Source organism: Oryctolagus cuniculus, chromosome 5 (genome assembly GCF_051225735.1).
Source record: "Oryctolagus cuniculus isolate XC-2025 breed Fujian yellow rabbit chromosome 5, ASM5122573v1, whole genome shotgun sequence".
NCBI classification, from domain to species: Eukaryota; Metazoa; Chordata; class Mammalia; order Lagomorpha; family Leporidae; genus Oryctolagus; species Oryctolagus cuniculus.
The window spans coordinates 132,663,675-132,683,761 of NC_142871.1; the positions used below are offsets into that span (position 1 = coordinate 132,663,675).

At 60.8% G+C, this 20,087-nt stretch overlaps 1 protein-coding gene across 2 annotated transcripts in view; it reads left to right on the plus strand.

Annotated features, from left to right (window-relative positions):
- CPNE5 (copine 5) overlaps positions 1-20,087 on the plus strand; it is an 82,973-nt gene that overhangs the window by 5,342 nt on the left and 57,544 nt on the right. For both annotated transcript variants that reach the window (XM_008262846.5, XM_051854801.3), the window contains exons 2-3: positions 7,623-7,663; positions 8,244-8,290. In XM_008262846.5, the coding sequence (XP_008261068.1) occupies positions 7,623-7,663; positions 8,244-8,290 (88 nt within the window). The remainder of the gene's footprint in view (positions 1-7,622; positions 7,664-8,243; positions 8,291-20,087) is intronic.

Consider the following 20,087-nt stretch of genomic DNA (forward strand, 5'->3'; position numbering starts at 1 on the left):
TTTCAGGAGCTCCTCATCTGTGTGAGCCCATGTGGATCCTGTTACGGGAAGAGGATGGACAGTGAGGCTGAGAGGAGAGTTTCAAATGGCCCCGGAGGCTCCCTGGGCTCCCTGGGGCCAGAAGGGGCCTGGGGTCTGGGGTCTCTGAGGACTGCCCTCGGCTCTCCGTGCAGACGGGGGACAGCCAGGGTGAGGTGCGTGGGCACGGATTCTCCAAGCGCGGCTCAGCTGGACCCCCGACTGCCCCTCTTCCTGCGTGTTTTTCCAGGCAGGAACAAACGGGATCAGACCCGGCAGGGCGCCTCGCGGCACTCTCACATCGTGGCACTCCCACGGATGGCCCCACACAACTCGGGCTCCCACAGCGCAGTCCCGTGTCTTTGGGTGCTGTAGAGGCCCGGGCAGGATCCCGGGAGCATCCTTCCTGGCTTCGCTTCTCTGAGAGCCGGGCCAGGTCCCCGAAGTCCTCCCCCGCGCCCCGCGTCCGTGTGAGATGGCAGAAGTCCTGGGCCCGCGCACGTCCCCCGAGTCGGGTCAGGAGACAGAGCCGCTGGGGGCTGCAGTTTTCTGTGAGCTGGAAGGAGCCACGGGGGAGCTTGGTGGTGGCCGTAGGTCCCGCTGCCGACGCTGCCGACGCAGGCGCTCACTTGGTCAGCGGGGTGGACGTCCCTGTGCAAGCTCGCTCCACCTTACTGGGGAAGCAGTGATGGCCGGGACAGCCCCTCTCCCACAGAGCTCACGCGAGGGTGGGGCTGGGGTATAAACAGAGAGACACATTTTTAAACATTTATTCTATTTATTCGAAGAGCAGCGAGAGAGGAGAGAGAGAGGGAGGCAAAAGTTTCCCATGGGCTTGCTCATTCCCCAAGCACCTGCGATTTGCCAGGACTGTGCCAACCCAGGAGCCAGGAACTCTGGCTGGTGTTGCAACCCAAGTACTTGGGCTGTTACCTGCTGCCCGCCAGGGCTCATCTGGCGCCGGAAGCAGAGCCAGGACCGGATCCCAGGAGTGCAGTTCGGGGGTGGGTGTCCGGAGTGGCTTGGAGCGCACCAGGCACCCACCCTTCCACAGGTTGTCACTGAGCAGGTCAAGTCTGACCGGGATGAGAGCACTGAAGCCATGGGGCTGCTCCAGACAGGACGAGCAGGTGACCTTTGAGCTGGGGTCTGGGTGAGGGGAGCAAGGACAAAGGCCCTGTGGCAGAAAAGCCTCGGGCTTGCTTGCAGAACTGCCCGGTGTGGCCAGAGCAGGGCGAGAGAGGGGGCGCAGAGGAGGAGGTCAGAGGTCGGGGAGGAAGCGGAGGGTGCAGATAATGGCCTGGAGGGGCCTGCTCAGGAGTTTGATTTATGTGATAAAGATTTACTCATTTGAAAGGCAGAGTTACAGAGACAGAGAGAGAAAGATCTTCCATCCGCTGGTTCACTCCCCAAATGGCCGCAACAGCCAGATCTGGGCCAGGCCAAAGCCAGGAGCCTGGGACTCCATCCAGGTCTCCCACGTGCCGTGGCAGGGGCCCGGGCACCTGGGCCGTCTGCTGCTGCTTTCCCGGGTGCATTAGCAGGGAGCTGGATTGGAAGCCTCGCGGCCTGGCTCTGCTCTGATACAAGATGCCGGTGTGGCAGGCAGCGGCTCTACCCGCTGTGCCACAGTTTGGTTTGCTGTTCACACAGCCTCTGGGCTGGGTGGTGGTAAACAAGAGTCTGGTTAACCCTTGAAAGCTTGGCAGGTTGGTGTGAAGCGAGTGGGCAGCCGGGTCAGGACCTGGAAGAGTCGCTGGGCAGGCCAGGGTGGTCCCCCTGGGGACAGCCCCTTGGACCCGTCTTGGACGTGTTTGCCGTGGAAGCCTTGGGGACCCGGCGAGCAGGACAGGGCTGGGCACACGGGAGCCACAGGCACCGAGCGCGCCTCCTACATTTCTGTGGACGCTGCTGGCGCGCCGGGCCGGCTTGTGCACAGATGAGGAGGAGTCCAGGGCCACGGGACAGCCTGAGGCCCCGTGGGGACTGTGCACTGGAGGCTGGATCTGGCTGAGGCCGGAGCTCCCACTGCCTTCCCTGGGCCACACGCACGCACAGTGTGGGAGGGACAAGGGTTGCAATTAATGATGATCAAAATGCAAACAGCCCCAGGAAGAAGAGCTCTTTCAGCCGCGTGCAAGCTGCTTTTCAGCCCTCCGTGCTGTCGCTTGCCAGGGAGCTAAGCGCAGGCGGAGGAACGGGACTGAAAGGGGAGATGGGTGCGTGCCAGGGGCTGGGTGCGGGGCCCCGCCTGCCTGCTCCCTTCCTGCCCCCGTCCTGTGGCTTCTGCCCAGGAGCTCGGGACACAGCTCACACACACACACACACACACACACACACAGCCTCAGCTGCCCTCCCTGTAGAATGGGTGGACACGGGCCTCCTGGCACTGGCATGGCAGGGTACCCAGGGTCACCGGTTAAGTCCCCAGCAAGACACCTGGCACCCAGTGTGTACCCGATTAGTGTCATCGCCCTCCCACCCGTCTGGAGTTGTGTTGCTCCAGAGAGGGAGGGGGTGATGCTGGCGGGCAGGGGTCTCCACGGGACCCCCAGGAGTCCGGTTCCTCCCCGACCTTGGCCCACCTGCCCGCAGTCTGTGCACCTCCAGGAAGGGAAGCAGGGGAGCAGGGATGGGGCAGTGGGCCTCTCAGGAAGCCGTCTTCATCTGCACGCGCCCCTATTGAGTACCTGCTGTATACCAGGCGCTGAGAGCTGCAGCTTTCTGCGTGCCGGGCCCGTTCTAACCGCTTTGCAGTGAGAAATCTCAGGCCACCCTTGGGTGGGGGGACTGGGGCTGCCCTGGCTTTGCACACGGGGGTGCCAGAGCCCAGAGGGTTGGGCGGTTCGCCTGAGGGCCAGGGCTGGTGTCTGAGCCAGCAGGCCCATGTCTGTACCAACAGCCGTGTTTGCTCACAGCTCCAGTGGGCTCCCTGGTGCCGGAGAAGCTGAGAGTCACGGCTCAGCGCAGCCCTGGGCACTCACGGGCTCCATGGAGAGACGGCTGGGATGTGTGCTGGTCACTTCACCCACACGTCTGCTCTGGAGCAGAGGCGGCCCCTCAGGGGCTCCCTGAGTGTGTCTCCCCCCTCAGACTGGGGCTCCCTGAGTGTGTCTCCCCCCTCAGACTGGGGCTCCCTGAGTGTGTCTCCCCCCTCAGACTGGGGCTCCCTGAGTGTGCCTCCCCCCTCAGACTGGGGCTCCCTGAGTGTGTCTCCCCCCTCAGGGGCTCCCTGAGTGTGCCTCCCCCCTCAGACTGGGGCTCTCTGAGTGTGTCTCTCCCCTCAGACTGGGGCTCCCTGGGGATGGGGCTGTGCTTCCCCCCTCAGACTGGGGCTCCCTAGGGACGGGGCTGTGTCTCCCCCCAGACCAGGGCTCCCTGGGCATGGAGCTCTGTCTCCCCTCTCAGACTGGGGCTCCCTGGGGACAGGGCTGTGTCTCCCCCCCCGACCAGGGTTCCCTGGGGACGGGGCCGTGTCCCCGAGTCTAGAGCACCCCAGCCTCTCCAGTGGGAGGTGTCACCCTCAGGCCCCTCTTTCGCACCGGCCAGGGGCTCACCCTGCCTCTCTGGTGCCTCTCCCGTCGCTGGCCCCAGGTGGCCTGTGGCCTCGCCGCCCAGGGACTGAGCGCGTCTGGGTGCCTCTGATTTTGGGAACAAAAGAAGCCAGGCTTCAGGCTGCTCTGTGGACAGCGACAGGGTTTCACGGTCTCTGGAGGAAAAATACATTTTGCTTGTTGGAAAAAAAATGTTCTCTTTGAGCTCCACGGAGACAGAAAGCGGAGGAAAAGCAGTTATGGGCTGGGCTGGCCAGGGCCCTCTGGCCCGGCCTCCCAGGCTGCTTCCAGCTGTGTGCCCGTGGGCACCACCCTGCTGCCCCGAGGCTGGAGGTGGCGGGGGAAGGGGCCTCAATAACCCCACGGGCTGGGGCTGATGGGAAGGATTCAACATGGGGCACTGGCGGTGGGTGTCGAGGGTGGGCTGCTTGGCCCTGGGAGGGTGGAGGCGGCTCTGGTGCCGTATTAGCCTGTGCCTCCCCCCGGAGAGTGACCGCCATGGCCAGCTCCAGCCTGGTGGTGACGGCCCCAGCGGGCCAGCCTCGCCGCGACCCGGAGCTCCACACCGATCTCCGCAGCGGCCCTGAACTGCGTTTAGCCCCATTTTATGGATGGGGAAGCCGAGGCACAAGGAAGGCGGGTCACTTGTGCAGAGCCTATGGGACTGCCCTTAAGCACTACTCACTGCAGCCAGAAGGTGGCGCTGTGCCGAGCATGGCCGTGCACCAGCCAGGTGGGGAGGCACAGGCTGCACCCATCCCCTGGCCACTCCTCTTGGTCTTATTTCATCTGTCCAACTTGCCAGGTGCCAGACAGGCCTCTGCCAGCGTCAGGTTCCCTGCCCGGGAGGAGCCCACAGTGTGGTGGAGAGAAAGATGCACACTCATGATTTTGCATCCCAGGGTGGGCTGAGTCCTGTCCTGGGTCACAGGGTGTCCCACTCCAGGCCAGAGAGTTTGGGGGGGGGGCGGGGGCAAGAAAAAGGACTCGGTTGTCGGTCAGTGTCCAGGAACTTGAGGAGGAAAAGTAGGAACGTTCTGGAAGGCATGTAGGGGTAACTCCAGTGGTGTAGGGGAAACAGGGCCTGAATTGGCCTGGGGTGCTAATTGCCAGGGTGACCTACACCCCAGGACTCACTGAGAGCCGGGGAAGCCAGGCAGCATGGTTCTGTGTCTTCCCCAGCTGCGTGCTTCTGACCTGCTGAGAAGCAGGCGGGACCGAGAGAAGCTACATCTCTCTCTCTCTCTCTCTCTCTCTCTCTCTCTCTCACACACACACACACACACACTCACACACACAGCTGAAACCCAGGTATCGCTCTTTCGCACTAGCCTAGACATGACTACACCTGAGTTCCAGGCGGAGCTCTGGAGGCCAGCCCGCCTTGCTGTGACTCTGGGTGTTGCTTTCCTCGTGGGGAAGGGGTTGGGACAGGTGACCTGTGAGGCGCCTTCCAGCAGGGCCCCACTCGTTACAGGGCTTCATTCTGGAACTCAGAGGCAATCCCAGCGTCTGCCCTAGCGGAGACGCCCGTGCCTTTGTTGCTTTCAGCGGCCCCCACCCGCCGTGTCTCGGGCCCCACGACTGTGGAGTCCTCTCTGTTAGGGTGATTGGTTTTTGCTGCAATCAAGGCAGACGCCCCTGTCCGCAGCCCAGCGCGCTTCCGGAGAAGGCTGGCCTAGGCAGAAGGCAGCCCCGCTCGTGGGACGGGTGCCCGGTACCTGTGGTGTCTGCCGCCTGCCTTCCAGAGCCGCCCATGTGGCATGTCATCAGGCGTTTGTCCGATGGCTTCCGAGGCACCGCTGGCAGGGAGGGCGGCGGGGAGCGGCAGAGGGGCGGTGTGGGCTGTGTGGGTCAGGGAGTTGGGTGGCTGATCTGAGTGCAGATATGGGAGAGTACTCCAAGGCCTGGTTTCCCACACACTGGCCGGAGACCTCTCTCTCTCTCACGGGGACATCACTGAGAATGCGCTCAGGGGCGGGAGCTAGAGCGGCCCCTGAGTGTGACCTGGGCCGCCGCGGGGTGCCTGCACCTGCTGCTGCAAGTGTCTATTGGAGGCGGTCTTTGGTTCCCGCCTGGGGCGGGGGGCTGGGTGGTGGGGTTGCCTGTGAGGTCACGCTGCCCAGCAGCCTGCCATTGCTCATGGCTCCAGTGATGGTGACTCAGGGTATGGCTTCCTTCTAGACTTTTCTGTTTCTACCATTGCACGGCCCCTCCCTGCCCTTCCTGGGCCCTGGTCTGCCCCTCATCAAGGAGAAGGTGGACCAGATGACCCGCCAGGAACCCACACAGGCTGTGGTCATTGCTTTCTCCTGTGGAAAAGCAGCTGCAGGGACCCAAGAGGGTGGGGGTGTATGGAGGGGATTTGTTCTTCCCTGTGTGAGAGAAGAGGTCGAAGCAGAGACACAGCTAAAGTCAAGAATGGGAGCGGGATTTCTCTGAAGAGAGGCTGAGTACACATTCAGACAGGAGTGTGGGCAGACCCAGGAGGAGAGCAAGAGGGTGGGCTGCCTGGGAGGCCTAGCTGCTCCCCCTTGCAGGGACCCCTCCACTGGGTAGGGGGAGGCGCCCTCACTAGGCATGGTTTGGGCGGCGTCAGTGGCATGTCCACCTGGAGCTGGGTGTCCCGTGCTTGCCATCTTCATGCTGGATCAGACTCAGGTGCATCATGGGAAGTGGGCTTGCAGGAACTGGCGCGCCAGGGGATGGAGTCAGGGTGCAGGGCTGGAAACGCAAACCGTGGGGAACCTCTTGGCTCCGTTATCCTTACCTAGCCCACATCAGCAGGGGTGAAGGGGGAAGGGGGCCCCCTTGGGTCCTCTGGGACGGAGGTGGGACAGGCTGGTTGGGAAGAGACAGTCGGGAGGGTAGGCAGGGAGTCAGTAGCTGTCATGCAGGCAGGCGGGCAGGCGCCCGGAAGCGGCTTGTAGGAGTTCAGGAGGCAGGAGTGGGAGGCGACATGCGATGCTGGGGTGTGCTGCTGAGCAGGTCTAGGTGCGCCCCTGGGACCCAGTCTCCTGGAGCCAGGGGAAGATGGCCTGGAGCGAGCTCAGAGCCACCCTGGGGAGTGAGGACGCCAGGTGTGTGCCCCAGCTCCTGCCCGTTTTTGACTGTGCACTCCCAATGGGAGCATGGACTTTTGGGGAGGGCAGAGAAGCTGGTGCGGGAGAAACCAGGGGTGTGAGCAGGACGCCGTGGGCTGAGGACCCGGCAGGCATCCTCCACTTTCAAGGCTTGTGCAAACAGCGGCCCAGAGAGGCGGAGTCACTTCTGAGCCCTGGGCATCGGATCCCCGTGCAGTGAGGGACCCCAGGCCCGAGGGGCGCAGCCTGCCTGGGCTGGCTCCCCAAGCCTCAGCTGCTGGAGTGAGGACGGGGACCCACTGTGTGTGGTGCCCATAGGGCACAGCCTGACCTGGCGCTGAGGCCCAGCTGGGAGGGGCTGCGCACCTGTCCAGAGCCCTTTCTGTCCCCAGCGTAATCTTGATATTGGGCTTTCCCGTCTGCTTATCAGGGTCAAGTGCTGGCCCTGGCCTTGACCACAGAAGGACCCTGGTGTCCCGTGGGAGGTGCAATTAATCCACCAACGAGAGGATGCAGTACACTGGCTGCGAGCAGAGCCTGGGAGAAAGCTTTGATTGCTGGATTTCCTTTTTGCAGGGGGGCGGGGGTCTTGTCTTTTTTTGTTTTTTTTGTTTGTTTGTTTTTGTTTTGTTTTGTTTTTGTCTGTTGAGAGACAATGCTAAAAGGAAGAGTCTAAAACACCAGGCATACCAGGATTTGGCCCGAGAATGAGCAGCTGTGGGATACTGGACACCGGGCTACCCACACAGTGTGTACCACGTGGGGAGGGCCACAGACCTTGAGGGTAGGAGTGAGGCCGAAGGGCTCCAGGACCCAACCAGGGATCTGCTCGTTTTGGAGCTTAATGGAAGTCCCCAGAAAAAGCCTTTCTCTTCCTGTTGTGCCCGAGGCCAGGCCAGGGGCCGCCTGCCTCTGCCCAGCCAGTTCCTCCCCTCCAGCCTCTAATGCCTGTCTCCCCCTCTTGCAGGAGCCTCTTGGACAAAGACATGTTTTCCAAGTCTGACCCACGTAAGTCCTGCCCTGACAGTAATCCCAGCAGCGAGGGCTTGAGCCAGGCCGAGTGCTGCTGTGCCTCGGGGTTAAGGTTTCACCAGCCGGGTCTGCAGAAAGAGACATGGGAGCGTGGGCCCTCTGCAGCCCCCATTCTTGTGAAGCCCCAACACAGCAGAGCCTGTAGGGGGAGGGCAGGGTGTCTGGGGTGCCGATGGTCTCAGGCCAGGGGAGCCAGTACACCTAAGAGATCAGCTGTGGCCTGGTGGGCGCACAGACATGGCTGTCTAGGGCTCCTGCCCTGAGCAGTGTGCGGCCAGGGCCAGGCAGGCCTCTGGCTTCCTCCATGCCTCAGTTTCCCCATCAGCTCCAAGCTGGCCCCTGCGAACTAGTGCATCCAGGACCAGTTGTGGGGTTATGGTCCAAGCTTGGGGGCCAGACTCTTACACTACTCCCCAAGACCCCACCCCCTTCCCAGACCCGACAGTGCGACCCGCGCTGGAGTGTCCCAGTCACCTGCCCAGCCAGGCCCTCTCTAGCCCGTCCCCAGCTTCCGGTGGGCCTGGGCCGTTAACCCGTGTTTTTCTTCTCCCTCCAGTGTGCGTCATGTATACTCAAGGGATGGAAAACAAGCAGTGGCGGGAGGTAGGTGTAGCCCCCACCCGGCCCGGAAGTGCCACCGTGTCCCTGGCTGCCTGTCCGTCTGCCCCTCCCTAACTCTGGACAGATTCTGGAGCGGCCCAAGGCAGGCTGGAGAGACGTGCAGGGGGTGGAGTCTTGTCCTGGCAGCTGCAGGAGGAGACTGAAGACGGAGTGCGTGCTCCCACCCTCAGGGAGCCCCCAAGTGAGCGGGAGACGGCGGGGAGGTGGGGGTCCAAGCCCGTCACAACCATCCTGCCTGGTTGCCTCAACACCTTGCAGGCTTCCCACCCCTGGTTGCTAGCTAACATGAGCATGGCGCAGTTAGGTGAGGCCCCTGCCCAGCAGCCTTGGGGGGCTCATGACTGCCCGGCCTGGCGCCAAGCCCCACCACCACCCTCTTGTGCAGTCTGGTCTCCCTGGCGCTACCCGACCCCGCTGCCCGTGTCCCTTGTGGTGGGGTCTGGGCCGAGAGGGCTGACTGCGTCACAGATGCTTCAGGAGGTGAATGGTGTCCCCCCCCCAGACACCACCAGTCTGTCCCCTACGCTGCAGCCAGAGGGCTCCTGTGAAACCCGAGCTGTACTCTGTCCCTCTGCTGAGAGCTGCCCAGTGGCTTCCCTCTTGTCCCCGCGATGGCCCGCCTGGCCCTGGCCCCGATCTGACTGGCTGTCCCAGGCTGGCCTTATCTCCCACGGTTCTGTGCCATCCGCCTCCATTCCTGCCACACAGGGCCCCCTCCCCCCCACCCTGGGGCCTTGCACGTGCTGTTCCTTCTTCCCAAATGCTCTTCGCTGCCCCCCACCCCCCGGCAGCTTTCCCCGGCCACCCCATCTAATATGTCAGCCTCTCCACACTTCTTACTTCCCTTCCCGACTCCTGTGTTTGACCACCTTCCACTGTGTACTGAGCTCCGCTTACACGATGCTCTCGGTGATCACGGGCCGTCTCCTTTAGTCCCTGGGCCGCGTTGAGCATCTAGAACAGCATCAGGCCACAGAAGGTGCTTAATAAACGGTTGCTAAAGGGCTGCACTAGGGAAGGGGGCGGGGCCTCCAGAGGCTGCCAAGGATGAGCTGAGTGGTCTCGTCCCCACCTCTGCCTCACTCCCCTCTCGCTCAGCCCCCGGGGAGACGGTTTCCAGGTGCAGAGGGGGAAGGGGGCCCTGGGTTGGGATGGGAGGGGCTGGGCTCCTGGGGGAGCTTCCGGGGCCTCTTGAGTGCAGGCTGCCTTCCTGGTGATCCGAGGAGGCACAAGCATGGGCCGAAGGGGACAAGAATGAGCAAGGCTGAGGCCGCGCCCCATGCCCTTCCCCACCCACACCCAGCTCAGAGGCTTGTGGGCTCTGGACAGAGACCGTATGGGGGCTCCCTGGGGACTTGCGAGGAACCATGCAGTCTGCTCGCGTGCACCGATGACTTCTGAGGCCTTTGGCCCGGGCTGCCTAGAACCCAGGGCTGTGCTGATGCCCCGTGATTTGGTGAGGAAAGCATTCATTGCGTTCTGTGATTGAGATTTGTCTCCCATTGGCTCAGGGTCCTCAGCGGGCTGAGTTGCATCTGGGTGGCCCACGCTCTCCCAGGGCGCAGCGGAGGGGAAGAGGGTAGCTGGGGCGCTGTTGCACACACCTATGCCTCACTCCTGGCCCTGGCCCAGCCAGATGTGGGCCCTGGAGCAAGCTGCTCAACCCCTCAAGGCCTGTTCCCATATTGGTGACACGGGGACCTTGCTGGCCCGTGGTGGGCGTGAAGCAAGGAAGCGGAGGTCCTGGTGCTGGGTCCTTGCTGTGACTTGGGGAGTGCAGGGCATTGTACCCCACTGGCCTCAGCCGGTATTCCCAGCGGTAGGGTCTGTGGGGTGCCGGGCATGTACCAGGGGCTGGGGAAAAGAGGGGCAGAGCATGAGTTGGAAGTAGGGGGTCGCAGCCTGCAGGGGTGTGCGGAATCCCAACAGCAGGAGCAGGGGAGTACAGAGGGACTGAAATGACAGTTCAGGGGAGGGAATGCACAGCCAGCATGCTACATTTAAAAAATGATTTATTTATTTATTTGGAAGGCAGTGACTGAGAGATAGAATCTTCCATCCACTGGTTCACTCCCTAAATGGCCCCAACAGCCAGGGCTGGGCCAGGCCAAAGCCGGGAGCCAGGAACTCCATGCAGGTCTCCCACGTGGGTGGCAGGGGCGCAAGGACTCAGGCCATCGTCTGCTGCTTTCCCAGGCACAGAGCAGGGGACTGGGTGGGAAGCAGGACAGACGAGACCTGAACCGGAGTTCCAGAAGGGATGCCAGCATCGAAGGCGGTGGCTTAGCCCGCTGCGCCACCAAGCACATTGTGGCGGGTCCTGTGGCTTGTTAAAGCCATGTCTGAACCTAAACACAAGGCGTCTGGCTGAGGGGCGCATGCTCCTCACTCCCGGAGGGGAGTGAGAAGGGATGGTAGGGTCCTGCGGCTCAGCCTCCTGATCCACAGAGAGGAGCAGGCCTGCCTCGCTTAAAGAATCAGGGTGCTGGGCTCCTGCACAGTGAGGGGTGTGCACCTGTGGAAGCCGAGGCCAGCTGGGTGTCATCGAAGCCAGGAGGCACAGCACCTGGTACCGTCACAAAACCGGTGGCATAGCAAGGGCACTGAGGGAGGCCGGGTCCCGCGTGGTTGCATGTTCAAGGAAACCAGTGAGAAGTGGTGAACTGTGGGGTGGCAGCAGTGGGGAACCATGACTGCTCCAGGCTCAGGCATGTAAGGGGGAGCTTCTAGAACCCCAAAAGGGGCTTCCAGGTAGGATCAGGAGCCCCCAGAGCAGGCAGCCTCACTCTCTTCCACTCCCCTGATCTCTGGCTGGGGCTTCCATTGGCGGAACCTCACCAGGAGCCCTCCAGTTGGGTCAGCCGCCCGGCACAGAGCAGCGTGTAGGTGAGGGCAGCTCCCGTGTAGGAAAGGTACAGGGAAGGGCCGCCTAAGGGAGCTGCTGGGTGTCAGCGAGGACAGCGGTGAGCATCCCGAGAGGCCGAGGAGGCTGACCTCCCTTCCCCGAGACGGTCAGGCCCGGGGCCTGACTCCAGGGGTGACGGTAGCAGAGCTGAGAGCTATTTCTGGAAGATGCACTTACACAGGTCGGGAGTGGAAGGAGGGCCTGTTTCCTTGCCTGCTCCTTTGTGACCTGCATAGGAGAGTATCAGGAACGGAGAATCTATAGACGAACCCAGATCCAGCCAGCTCTTTGGAACTGCCCCTGGGAGCGCAGCCGGCCCTTGCCAGTAAAAGGCAGCCAGAGCCCGCCCCTCCACCTGCTGGTCCACTGCCCCTTGGGAGCAGCCTGCCTCTTGGTTACCAGAATCCTGGCGAGGCGATAATGATCCTGTGACGGGGGTGGGGGCTGGGGGCAGTGCCAGCCACGGCGGTTTCTGCGGGCGGGGCCCAGGCGTGGGGTTTGCAGCAGGCGGCAGGTGAGCCAGTTCCCCGATCCCAGCCAGGATGAAAGCTGCTCTCGTGGCCTCCGGCTGCCCGGTTGCAGCTGATTTTAACCGTTTGGGTCATTTCTGTGCCTTCTGAGAAAGCTTCATCTTCCCAGCACCTAAATCTGTCACCACATTTTATGAAAATTGACTCAAGATATAATTTTAGCCCAGAAAATCGAGCGCTATTTGCATCAGGGCCTGCCGGGGCTTTTGCACATCCTGGGAAAGGCGGGCTGGCCAGGCAGGAAGAGCCCCCGAGACACATTTGCTGGACAGAGGAACGCACACCATGGGGAGACCCTCTTGGTTCCCCATTTGAAAGTCAGGGCTGGTGAACCGTGCCCCCCCCCACCCCTCCCTCGCCAGCAGAGGGTCCCTTGGAAGGAGGGCATGGGAACCCTTCTTGTGGGGTGCCTGATTGATGGCCCCAGCCCCCACGCCCCCACATCCCCACGGCCCTGCTCGCTCAGCCTGTTTCTGGGCAACCTCAGCCTGTTTAACATTTTACCGCCCACCGGGAACAACGGTTCATCTCTAAACGTTCAGAATGCTCTTCCCAGGAGTACAGGATCTGAGATGCACCTGCACGTGATCTTGACCCAGCGAGCGTCTTAGTCTGCTCAGGCTGCTTTAATCGGAGTGTCTGATAAACAACAGAAATGTGTTTTCTCCAGATCTGGAACCTGGGAAGCCCAGGATCCGGGCACCAGCAGCTTTGGTGTCTGGTGAGGGCCTTGCCCCTCGCACTGCACCTGCGCATGATGGGAGGGGTGAACCATCCGCCCTGGGCCTCTTTGTAAGGGCCTCGTCCTCGTGACCTCATTACTTCCCAGAGGCCTGAAGCAGATACCCTGACCCGGGCATTGAGGGTCTTAGCATGAGTTTTGGAGGACACAGCACTCTGGTGGTAGCAGATAGCTACTGTGGGCACAGGGGGAGTGCTGGGGAGGCAGAGGGACCGGACACTGTGCACAATCACAGGAGCTGGCTTTCAGTCCAGGAGGTGACGACAGGATACACTGATCACAACACCACTCATATAACGTTCGTGTGCAAGGTACTGTTCTGAGCGCTTGTAGTGTGCTAGCTCATTTCATCCTCACAACAACCCTATCAAGGAGGTATTTATTTACTTATTTAGAATCGGAGAGACAATCAGAGCTCCCCCATCTCCTGGTTCATTGCCTGGATGCCCCGTAGTGGCCAACGCGGGGCTAAGTTAGGCAGAAGCCAGGAGTCAGGAACTCAATCCAGGTTTCCCACGTGGATGGCAGAAACCCAGTTGGACGCACGGTGAATGCTGCCCCGCAGGGTCTGTATTAGTGGGAAGCTGGAGTCAGGAGCCAGGGACAGGTATGGAGTCCCAGTCTCCAGTACATGGGAGTCTTAACTGGTGTCTTCGCTGCCGCACCAACACCTGCGCCACGAGGCTCTTTATGTGACTGTTCCGGACCCTGAGCAGCCTGGCTCTTCCGCTGGAGCACCTGCCTTCCAAAGTGTGTGCCAGGCCGCATCCACTTCTCCAGCCCGCAGTGTCCTGGGCCGGCGCCCTTGCAGTCTGTGTTCGCCAGCTGCCTGTGAGGGTTAGACCTCCAGCAGCACTGTCTGGTGTCCCACTGAGCTTTGGGGCAGGTGTGCTTTCTTTCTATTGTGTGTGAAGACTCCCGCGTCTTTCACCTGAGATCCTGTCCAAACAGGATTTCTCCAGCTCAGACTGGGCCATGTGCGACTGCACGTGTGACGTGAGTGATCCCCACTGCGTGTCATCCACTGGATTTGTTCCGTTGTTGTGGTTTGTGAAGGTCACGGTCATTTCCGGCTGAGCTTTCCGCATCTTGATTCTGCCTCCTGGTGCTGCGGCCGCCGCCGTCGTCCTCTGGGCAGGTGATGAGGAGTGAGTGGTTAATGGCTGGGGTGCTGTGGTCCCCATTACACTGACCTGTGGGAGCCTGTTCAGCCTCCTAGGTTCTCCATCACTTGGTCATAATCCATTGCATGCTCATACGAGCTCCCCATCTGCTCGCTAAGGACATCATGAATAACGCTCAAATGCTTTGTCAGATGGCGCCCTGGCCTCGGATGTCCTCACCCAGCTCTGATGCTTACTGTCTCTGTGGCCTGGTGAGGGATTTCTCTCCTGCAGTCTCAGCTTACTCATCTGTAACCTGGGGCTGAGAGACCTTGGGAGGACTGACTAGAGGACCACTGGGAAAACGCCTGGTCATTGCCCAGCTCGGGCACCTGGGCACTCCGTCCATGTGGGAACGGCCCCCTTGCAGACCCTGTGAACTCAACCGACCCCAGCGACACTGCAGCCGAGTTCTGAGCAGTGCAGTGTGTGAGCCTTAGGGGAGGATGTCCCAGGCAGAGGGAGTAGCAAGTGCAAAGACCCTGAGGTAGGAACAAGCTCCCTCCAATGTAACAGACAAGAAGGCCAATGGAGTTTGAGTTGTGTGGGTGATGAAGATGTGGAAGTCAGCAGAGCCAGATCCCGTGGGGCTTCATAGGCCTTGTAAGGAGTTGAGATCCTGCCCTAAGAGTGCTGGGAAGTGACTCGAAGGTTCTGAGCAGGGGAGAGATGGGGAACCTGCGGGAGGGCAGCTCGGCCACGGGATGCAGGGGGGACTGCAGGGGGGAGGGGCAGAAGCAGGCAGACAGTTGCCATCCTGAGGAGGTCCTGGGACGCGATGGCCGTGGGCAAGGACAGTGGGTGTGCACCTTGCCCAGTGCCAGGAGATTCAGTTTGAGTTGACCCTCTGTCTGCCAGACCTGGAGCTCGTATTGGGGTCCCCGATGACCCACCCGAGACTTTGCCCTGTTATGTTGAGTCGACCTCTATAGAAGGATGGAAAGAAACAGCCACATAAAGCAGGAGACAGACTTCTTTCAGAAGTCTTCTCCGTGGCGGGCTGGGGCTTGGCGTTATTAACTCACTTGGAAGGCAGAACAACACACACATACACACCGATCTTCACTCCACAAATACCTCCAATAGCCAGGGCTGGGCCAGGCCAAAGCCCGGATCCAGGAACTCCCATCAGGGTCTCCCACATGGGTGCAGGGGCCCAAGCACTTGAGCCGTCATTCGCTGCCTACCTAGGCGCATGAGCCGGGAGCTGGATCGGAAGCAGAGCAGCCGGGACTGGAAGCGGCGCTCCAATATGGGATGAGGGTGTTTCAGGCGGCGGCCCATCCTGAGTGGCACAGCGCCCACTCCAGGCCATCTCTTTTCTTTTTAATAATTTTTAAAAGATTTATTTATTTATTTGAAATGCAGAGCTACAGAGAGGTAGAGAGAGGTAGAGAGAGAGAGAGAGAGAGAGAGAGAGATGTCTTCCATCCACTGGTTCACTCCCCAGATGGCTGCAACGCCCTGAGCTGTGCCGATCTGAAGCCAGGAGCCAGGAACCAGGAGCTGCTTCTGGGTCTCCCACGCGAATGCAGGAGCCCAAAGATTTGGACCATCCTCTACTGCTTTCTCAGACCACAGCAGAGAGCTGGTTGGGAAGTGGAGCAGCAGGGACTCAAACCGGCACCCATATGGGATGCTGGCACTGCAGGCGGGGGCTTTACCCACTTCGTCACAGTGACGGTCCCCCAGACCCCTCCCCTTTCTGGAGGGAGGCGTCTCCCTCTGCAGAGTCCATCCTGAGCCTTGGGTCCTTTGGGGAAGCCGCTAGTGGTCTTCGCTCCCATCACCCAGCTGAGTTTTCGGCACCCTCGCTCTCCCTCCTCGGGAGTAGTCATTCAGCACTAAAGCTTTACTTTGGGGACCACACAGGTCCGTGAGCACCCACTCACAGTCTTAAAGTGAAGAATTTAATTTTAAAATTTATTTATTTATCTATCTTATAATTATTTGGGGCAGGGGAGAGAGAGTTACAGAGAAATCGTCCATCTGCCGGTTCTCTCCCCAAATGCCCCGGACAGCCAGGGCAGTCCAGGCTGAAACCAGGAGCCTGGAGCTCCATCTGGGTCTCCCACATGGGTGGCAGGGGCCCAACCACTTGAGCCATCACCTGCTGCCTCCCACGGTGCGCATTAGCAGGGAGCTGGAATCAAGAATGGAGCTGGGACCCACACCCAGGCCCCCCTCCCCTATGGGATGCAGTGTCTTAACCGCTGCTCCCTGATGGTCAGGGTGGGCTTTGCTAGCCACAGATCTTCATGGTGGTATCCCAGGGGTGGTCTGGGATTCTGCACGGCCCCTCCCCTCCCCCTCCAGCCAGGAGGTGTTCCTTATTTCTGCATGGTACATCAGACATGAGCCTCGGGTGTCCTGTGAAGAGAGGCGTCTGCTTTGTAGCGGAGCCGGGGCTCTAAGGCAGACCCCGGTGGCTGAGCAAGGTTTGCTGTTCGGGGTCGGCGTCCAGGCGGCCGTGCAGCTGTGGCTGAGATGCTGGGAGTGTGGGCTCTGTAGCCAAGCCCTGACACGGGCCTGCAGTTGTTGGCCTCCTGCCCGGCAGGGCGGTTTGGGGCAAGTGCTTAGGCTCAGGGACCTGCTGGGAGGATTCAATGAGTTAATTCACGGAAAATCTCCTAATGGCTCTTTTTATGAGAAGCCCAAAGCGAGAAGCCTGGAATGGAGGAAGGAACCACTGTTCTTTCAGACATCCTAATGGCATTTGGTGGGAGCAGTAGACACCTTGGGGTGACCTGGGGGATGTGTCCCTGGGGTGCCTCCCTCAACAGCCTTTGAGGTGGGGCTTACTCAGGCCCCGCCCCTCCTCTGCAGCTGAACCCTGGGTTTGGGGGGTGGTGGGGATGGGGCCGGGGCAGGGTGCAGAGAGCTTTGCCCACAGCTTGGCAGTCAGGCTCCCTGGTGAAAGGGCCATTCCCCCAGGAGCCCGGACTATTTAACAGATTATCTGGCACAATGGCTAATTAGGAACCAGGCTGTTTGGCAGGGAAGTCTTTCATTAGGAGCTTGGTAAAATTTCACAGGCAGCTGCTGGCCTCTGCGGCTAGAGAGGGATCCTGCTGTGGCCAGGCCCCCGAGGGCCCAGTGCGGCCATTCCGCACCCAGGGGCCTTTCCAAAGCAGGGGGCAGCAGGCCCAAGAAACCCAGCGCAGCCGCCAGGGCTCCACCTGCTGGACCTCGGGCATGCCACTTCTCGCCCCTGTGCCTGGTTTGCCTCACTGTGTTGTCAGGGGCTGGGTCAGTTCTGGTACCTTCCAGGGGGACAATGAGAGTGGGCAGGGGACCTCCTGATGCAGCTGTCAGGAGAGGGGCCCCAGGGAGGAGCTGCCCACACCAAATGGTGCCAATGTGGGCCTGGCAGGGAGCTCTGGGGCTGGGGTGTCTCTGGAGCTCCCTGCAGCTGTAGTTGTCAGACGGCAAGGGCTGCCCAAGTGCGCAGGCTCGGGGAGGGCCAGCCGCGCGTTGCCTGGTCAGGGGGCTGCAGTGCCCGCCGCGGGGTGCTCCTGGGAGAGCCCCTCTGGCCACTTGTACAGCTAGATCCCCAGGGGGCTGGAGTGCGCTCAGGGGTGTGCAGAAATGATTTGAAGATGAGCAGTCCCGATACACAGTGCAAGTCGGGGGAGGAGGACCTGATGGAAGACAGACACCTGAGCCAGAGGGGGCGTCGCCAGACTTCTGGGAGAAGTTGAGGGGGGGCGCTCTCTGGGGCCTGAGTAGCCGGGTGACCTGGCCCTGCCTGCCTCTGTATTCTCACTGCTTCATCAAGCAGCTCCAAAGCCAGGGGGTCCAGGGCCTGGGGGCGGCGGGGGGGGGGGGGGGCGGCAGAGGCCTAGGTCAGGGCCACGTCGCCTGTGGCACCTGACCTGTGCAACCACCCAGACGTGGAAGAAGAGCAGGGAGAAGAGACGGAGGAACTGGAAGCGTTGAGAGCTTGGGCCGGGGGTCGGAGACCCACAGGAAGGGAGGCTGGCTTGACAGATATCCCAGTTTCCTCCACTCTCGCTGATGGGCAGCTACCTGGGTTCAGATCCTGTGCGTCGCACTAGCTGTGTGATCTTGGACAAGTCTCTCAGCCTCTCTGAGCTTTCTCTTGGTTCACTTGTTTATAAAATGGGGATAATAATAGCACTACATGAATTGATGCGTGGCGGGCAGTGTCTGGTGCGATCATGATCAGTCCGGAAGCCCGGCTCTGCAGCACACGCTGGGAGGTGCTTCCTGCCTGCTCCCTTTGCCCCATGTTGGTGATGTGGGCGTGCCCCCCTGAGACTTTAGGCAGTCCATCCCCTGGATCACAAGCCACAGGGCCCTGGCTGGGAGTGGGCCTGGGCTCATGGCCTGGCTCTGGTGCCCGTGCCCCCCACCCCGGGCCGTGGGCATTTGTGGGGATCTGACCCAGGTGGTGGGAGATGTCCCCCAGACATTGTTGCTGCCCGTCAGGTGGGCTGCGAGGAGGAGGAAGGGGCCCACGTCACAGAAATCTGGAAGCCACAGAGAGCGCCTCTTCACCAGGCTGCCTGGCCCGGCACCTCAGTCGGCCTATGCTTGCATTGGCGGCACTGGGTGGCCAGCCCGCCCCCGCCCTCACCCAGCGGCCTCCTTGCCTCGAGGTCCAGGCTTCTAGCTGTGGCCCAGGGCACTGGGGATGTGCAGGGAGGACACGGCTGGGTCTCCGTGGAGCCGCTGCTTTGTAGAAGCAAAGAGATGGCTCCCCCTCAGCCCCACCCTGGGTACGGAAGATGGATGGAGAGAAACAGTCAAAGAAGGGGCTTTCAGGGGTCGCAAGCACCAGGAGGCCCTGCAGATGGAGGACAGAGACCACCCTGGCATGGAAGATGAGCAGGGACCGGGAATAACCGGACTGTGGAATCATTAACACATTTTATGTCCCAGGCTCTCTTCTAAGTACAGTCAGCAGCCCCCATGTCCATGGGTTCTGCCTCTGCAAATTCCACCATCCAGAGCTGGAAAAGATTTGGAAAAAAAAAATTGCATCTGCATTGAACCTGCTGACATTTCCCCTTCTCGTTATTCCCTAAACAATACAGTATTATTGCAACTATTTACATAGCACGCACAGTGTATTAAGTGCCATAAGTCATCCGGAGATGGTTGGAAGTGACCAGAGGACGGGTGTGGGTTATGTACAGATAACGACGCCACTGAAAATATTCATTGATTTAATGTGTTTGAGAGGCAGAGACAGATGGACATACAGATGGCTCCCATCGCTGGTTCATTCCCCAAACGCCTGTCACATCCAGGACTGGGCCAGGCTGGAGCCAGAGCCAGGAAACCCCATCCCGGTCTCCCACGTGGGTGGCAGAGACTCAAGCACTTGAGCCGTCACCTGCTGCCTCCCAGGGTGCGCGTTAGCCAGAATTGGGAGCAGAACCAGGGCTCAAAGGCACTCCCCATGGGGTGCAGGCGTCTCAAGCGGGATTTTATTTTTTAAAGATTTATTTATTTGAATATCAGAGTTGCACAGAGAGAGAGGGAGAAGCAGAGAGAGAAAAAAGTCTTCCATCCTCTAGTTCACTCCCCAAATGGCCGCAACGGCCAGAGCTGTGCCCATCTGAAGCCAGGAGCCAGCAGCCTCTTCCAGGTCTCCCATGTGGGTGCAGGGGCCCAAGGACTTGGGCCATCTTCTACTGCTTTCCCAGGCCACAGCAGAGAGCCGGATCAGAAGTGGAGGAGCTGGGACTCAAACTGGCACCCATACGGGATGCTGGCACTGCAGGCGGTGGCTTTACCCGCTATGCCACAGCACTGGCCCCTCAAGCGGGATCTTAAGCTCCAGGCCAGATGCCCACACCTGCTGTGCCATTTTACATCAGGGACTTGAGTGACTGCAGATTTGGGTATCTGCAGGGAATCGTGGCCCCCCCCATCCCCAGGCACACCAAGGGAGGACTGTATTTTGTGTAAATCCAGTCCTCACATCCTCCAACAACCCTCTGAGGTGTGGCTCCATGGTCATTCCCACTTATGAGAGGGAACTGGGACGCGGTGGGAGTCGCAGGGTGAGAGGCCCGCAGGCTCGGCCCCAGACTCTGCTCTGGTAACCGCTTGGCTCCGCTGGTTTCCGCGGGAAACCCTGTGATCAGCCTTCAAAGCTGGAGCCGGCGGCTTTTAGAGCTTTCTGGAAACACGCTGCTCTCTGAGGGACTGCTGGAAGCCGTGGCTCCCTCCCCCAGAAAATGCAGACACGTCCACAGAGACGTTTGCGCTCTATCGCTGGGTGGCACAAATCCACTGAAAGCACAGGTTAGGAGCCGCAAACCCTGACCCGAATTTAGCAGTGGGCCTCCCCTACCTGGCCCTCCCCTGGACACGGAAGTGGAGGAGGCTGGGGGGCGGGGTTGGGGTGAGACATCAGCGCTGAGACCTGCCCTCCCCCCCCCCCAGGGCTGTCCCTGCAGGAATG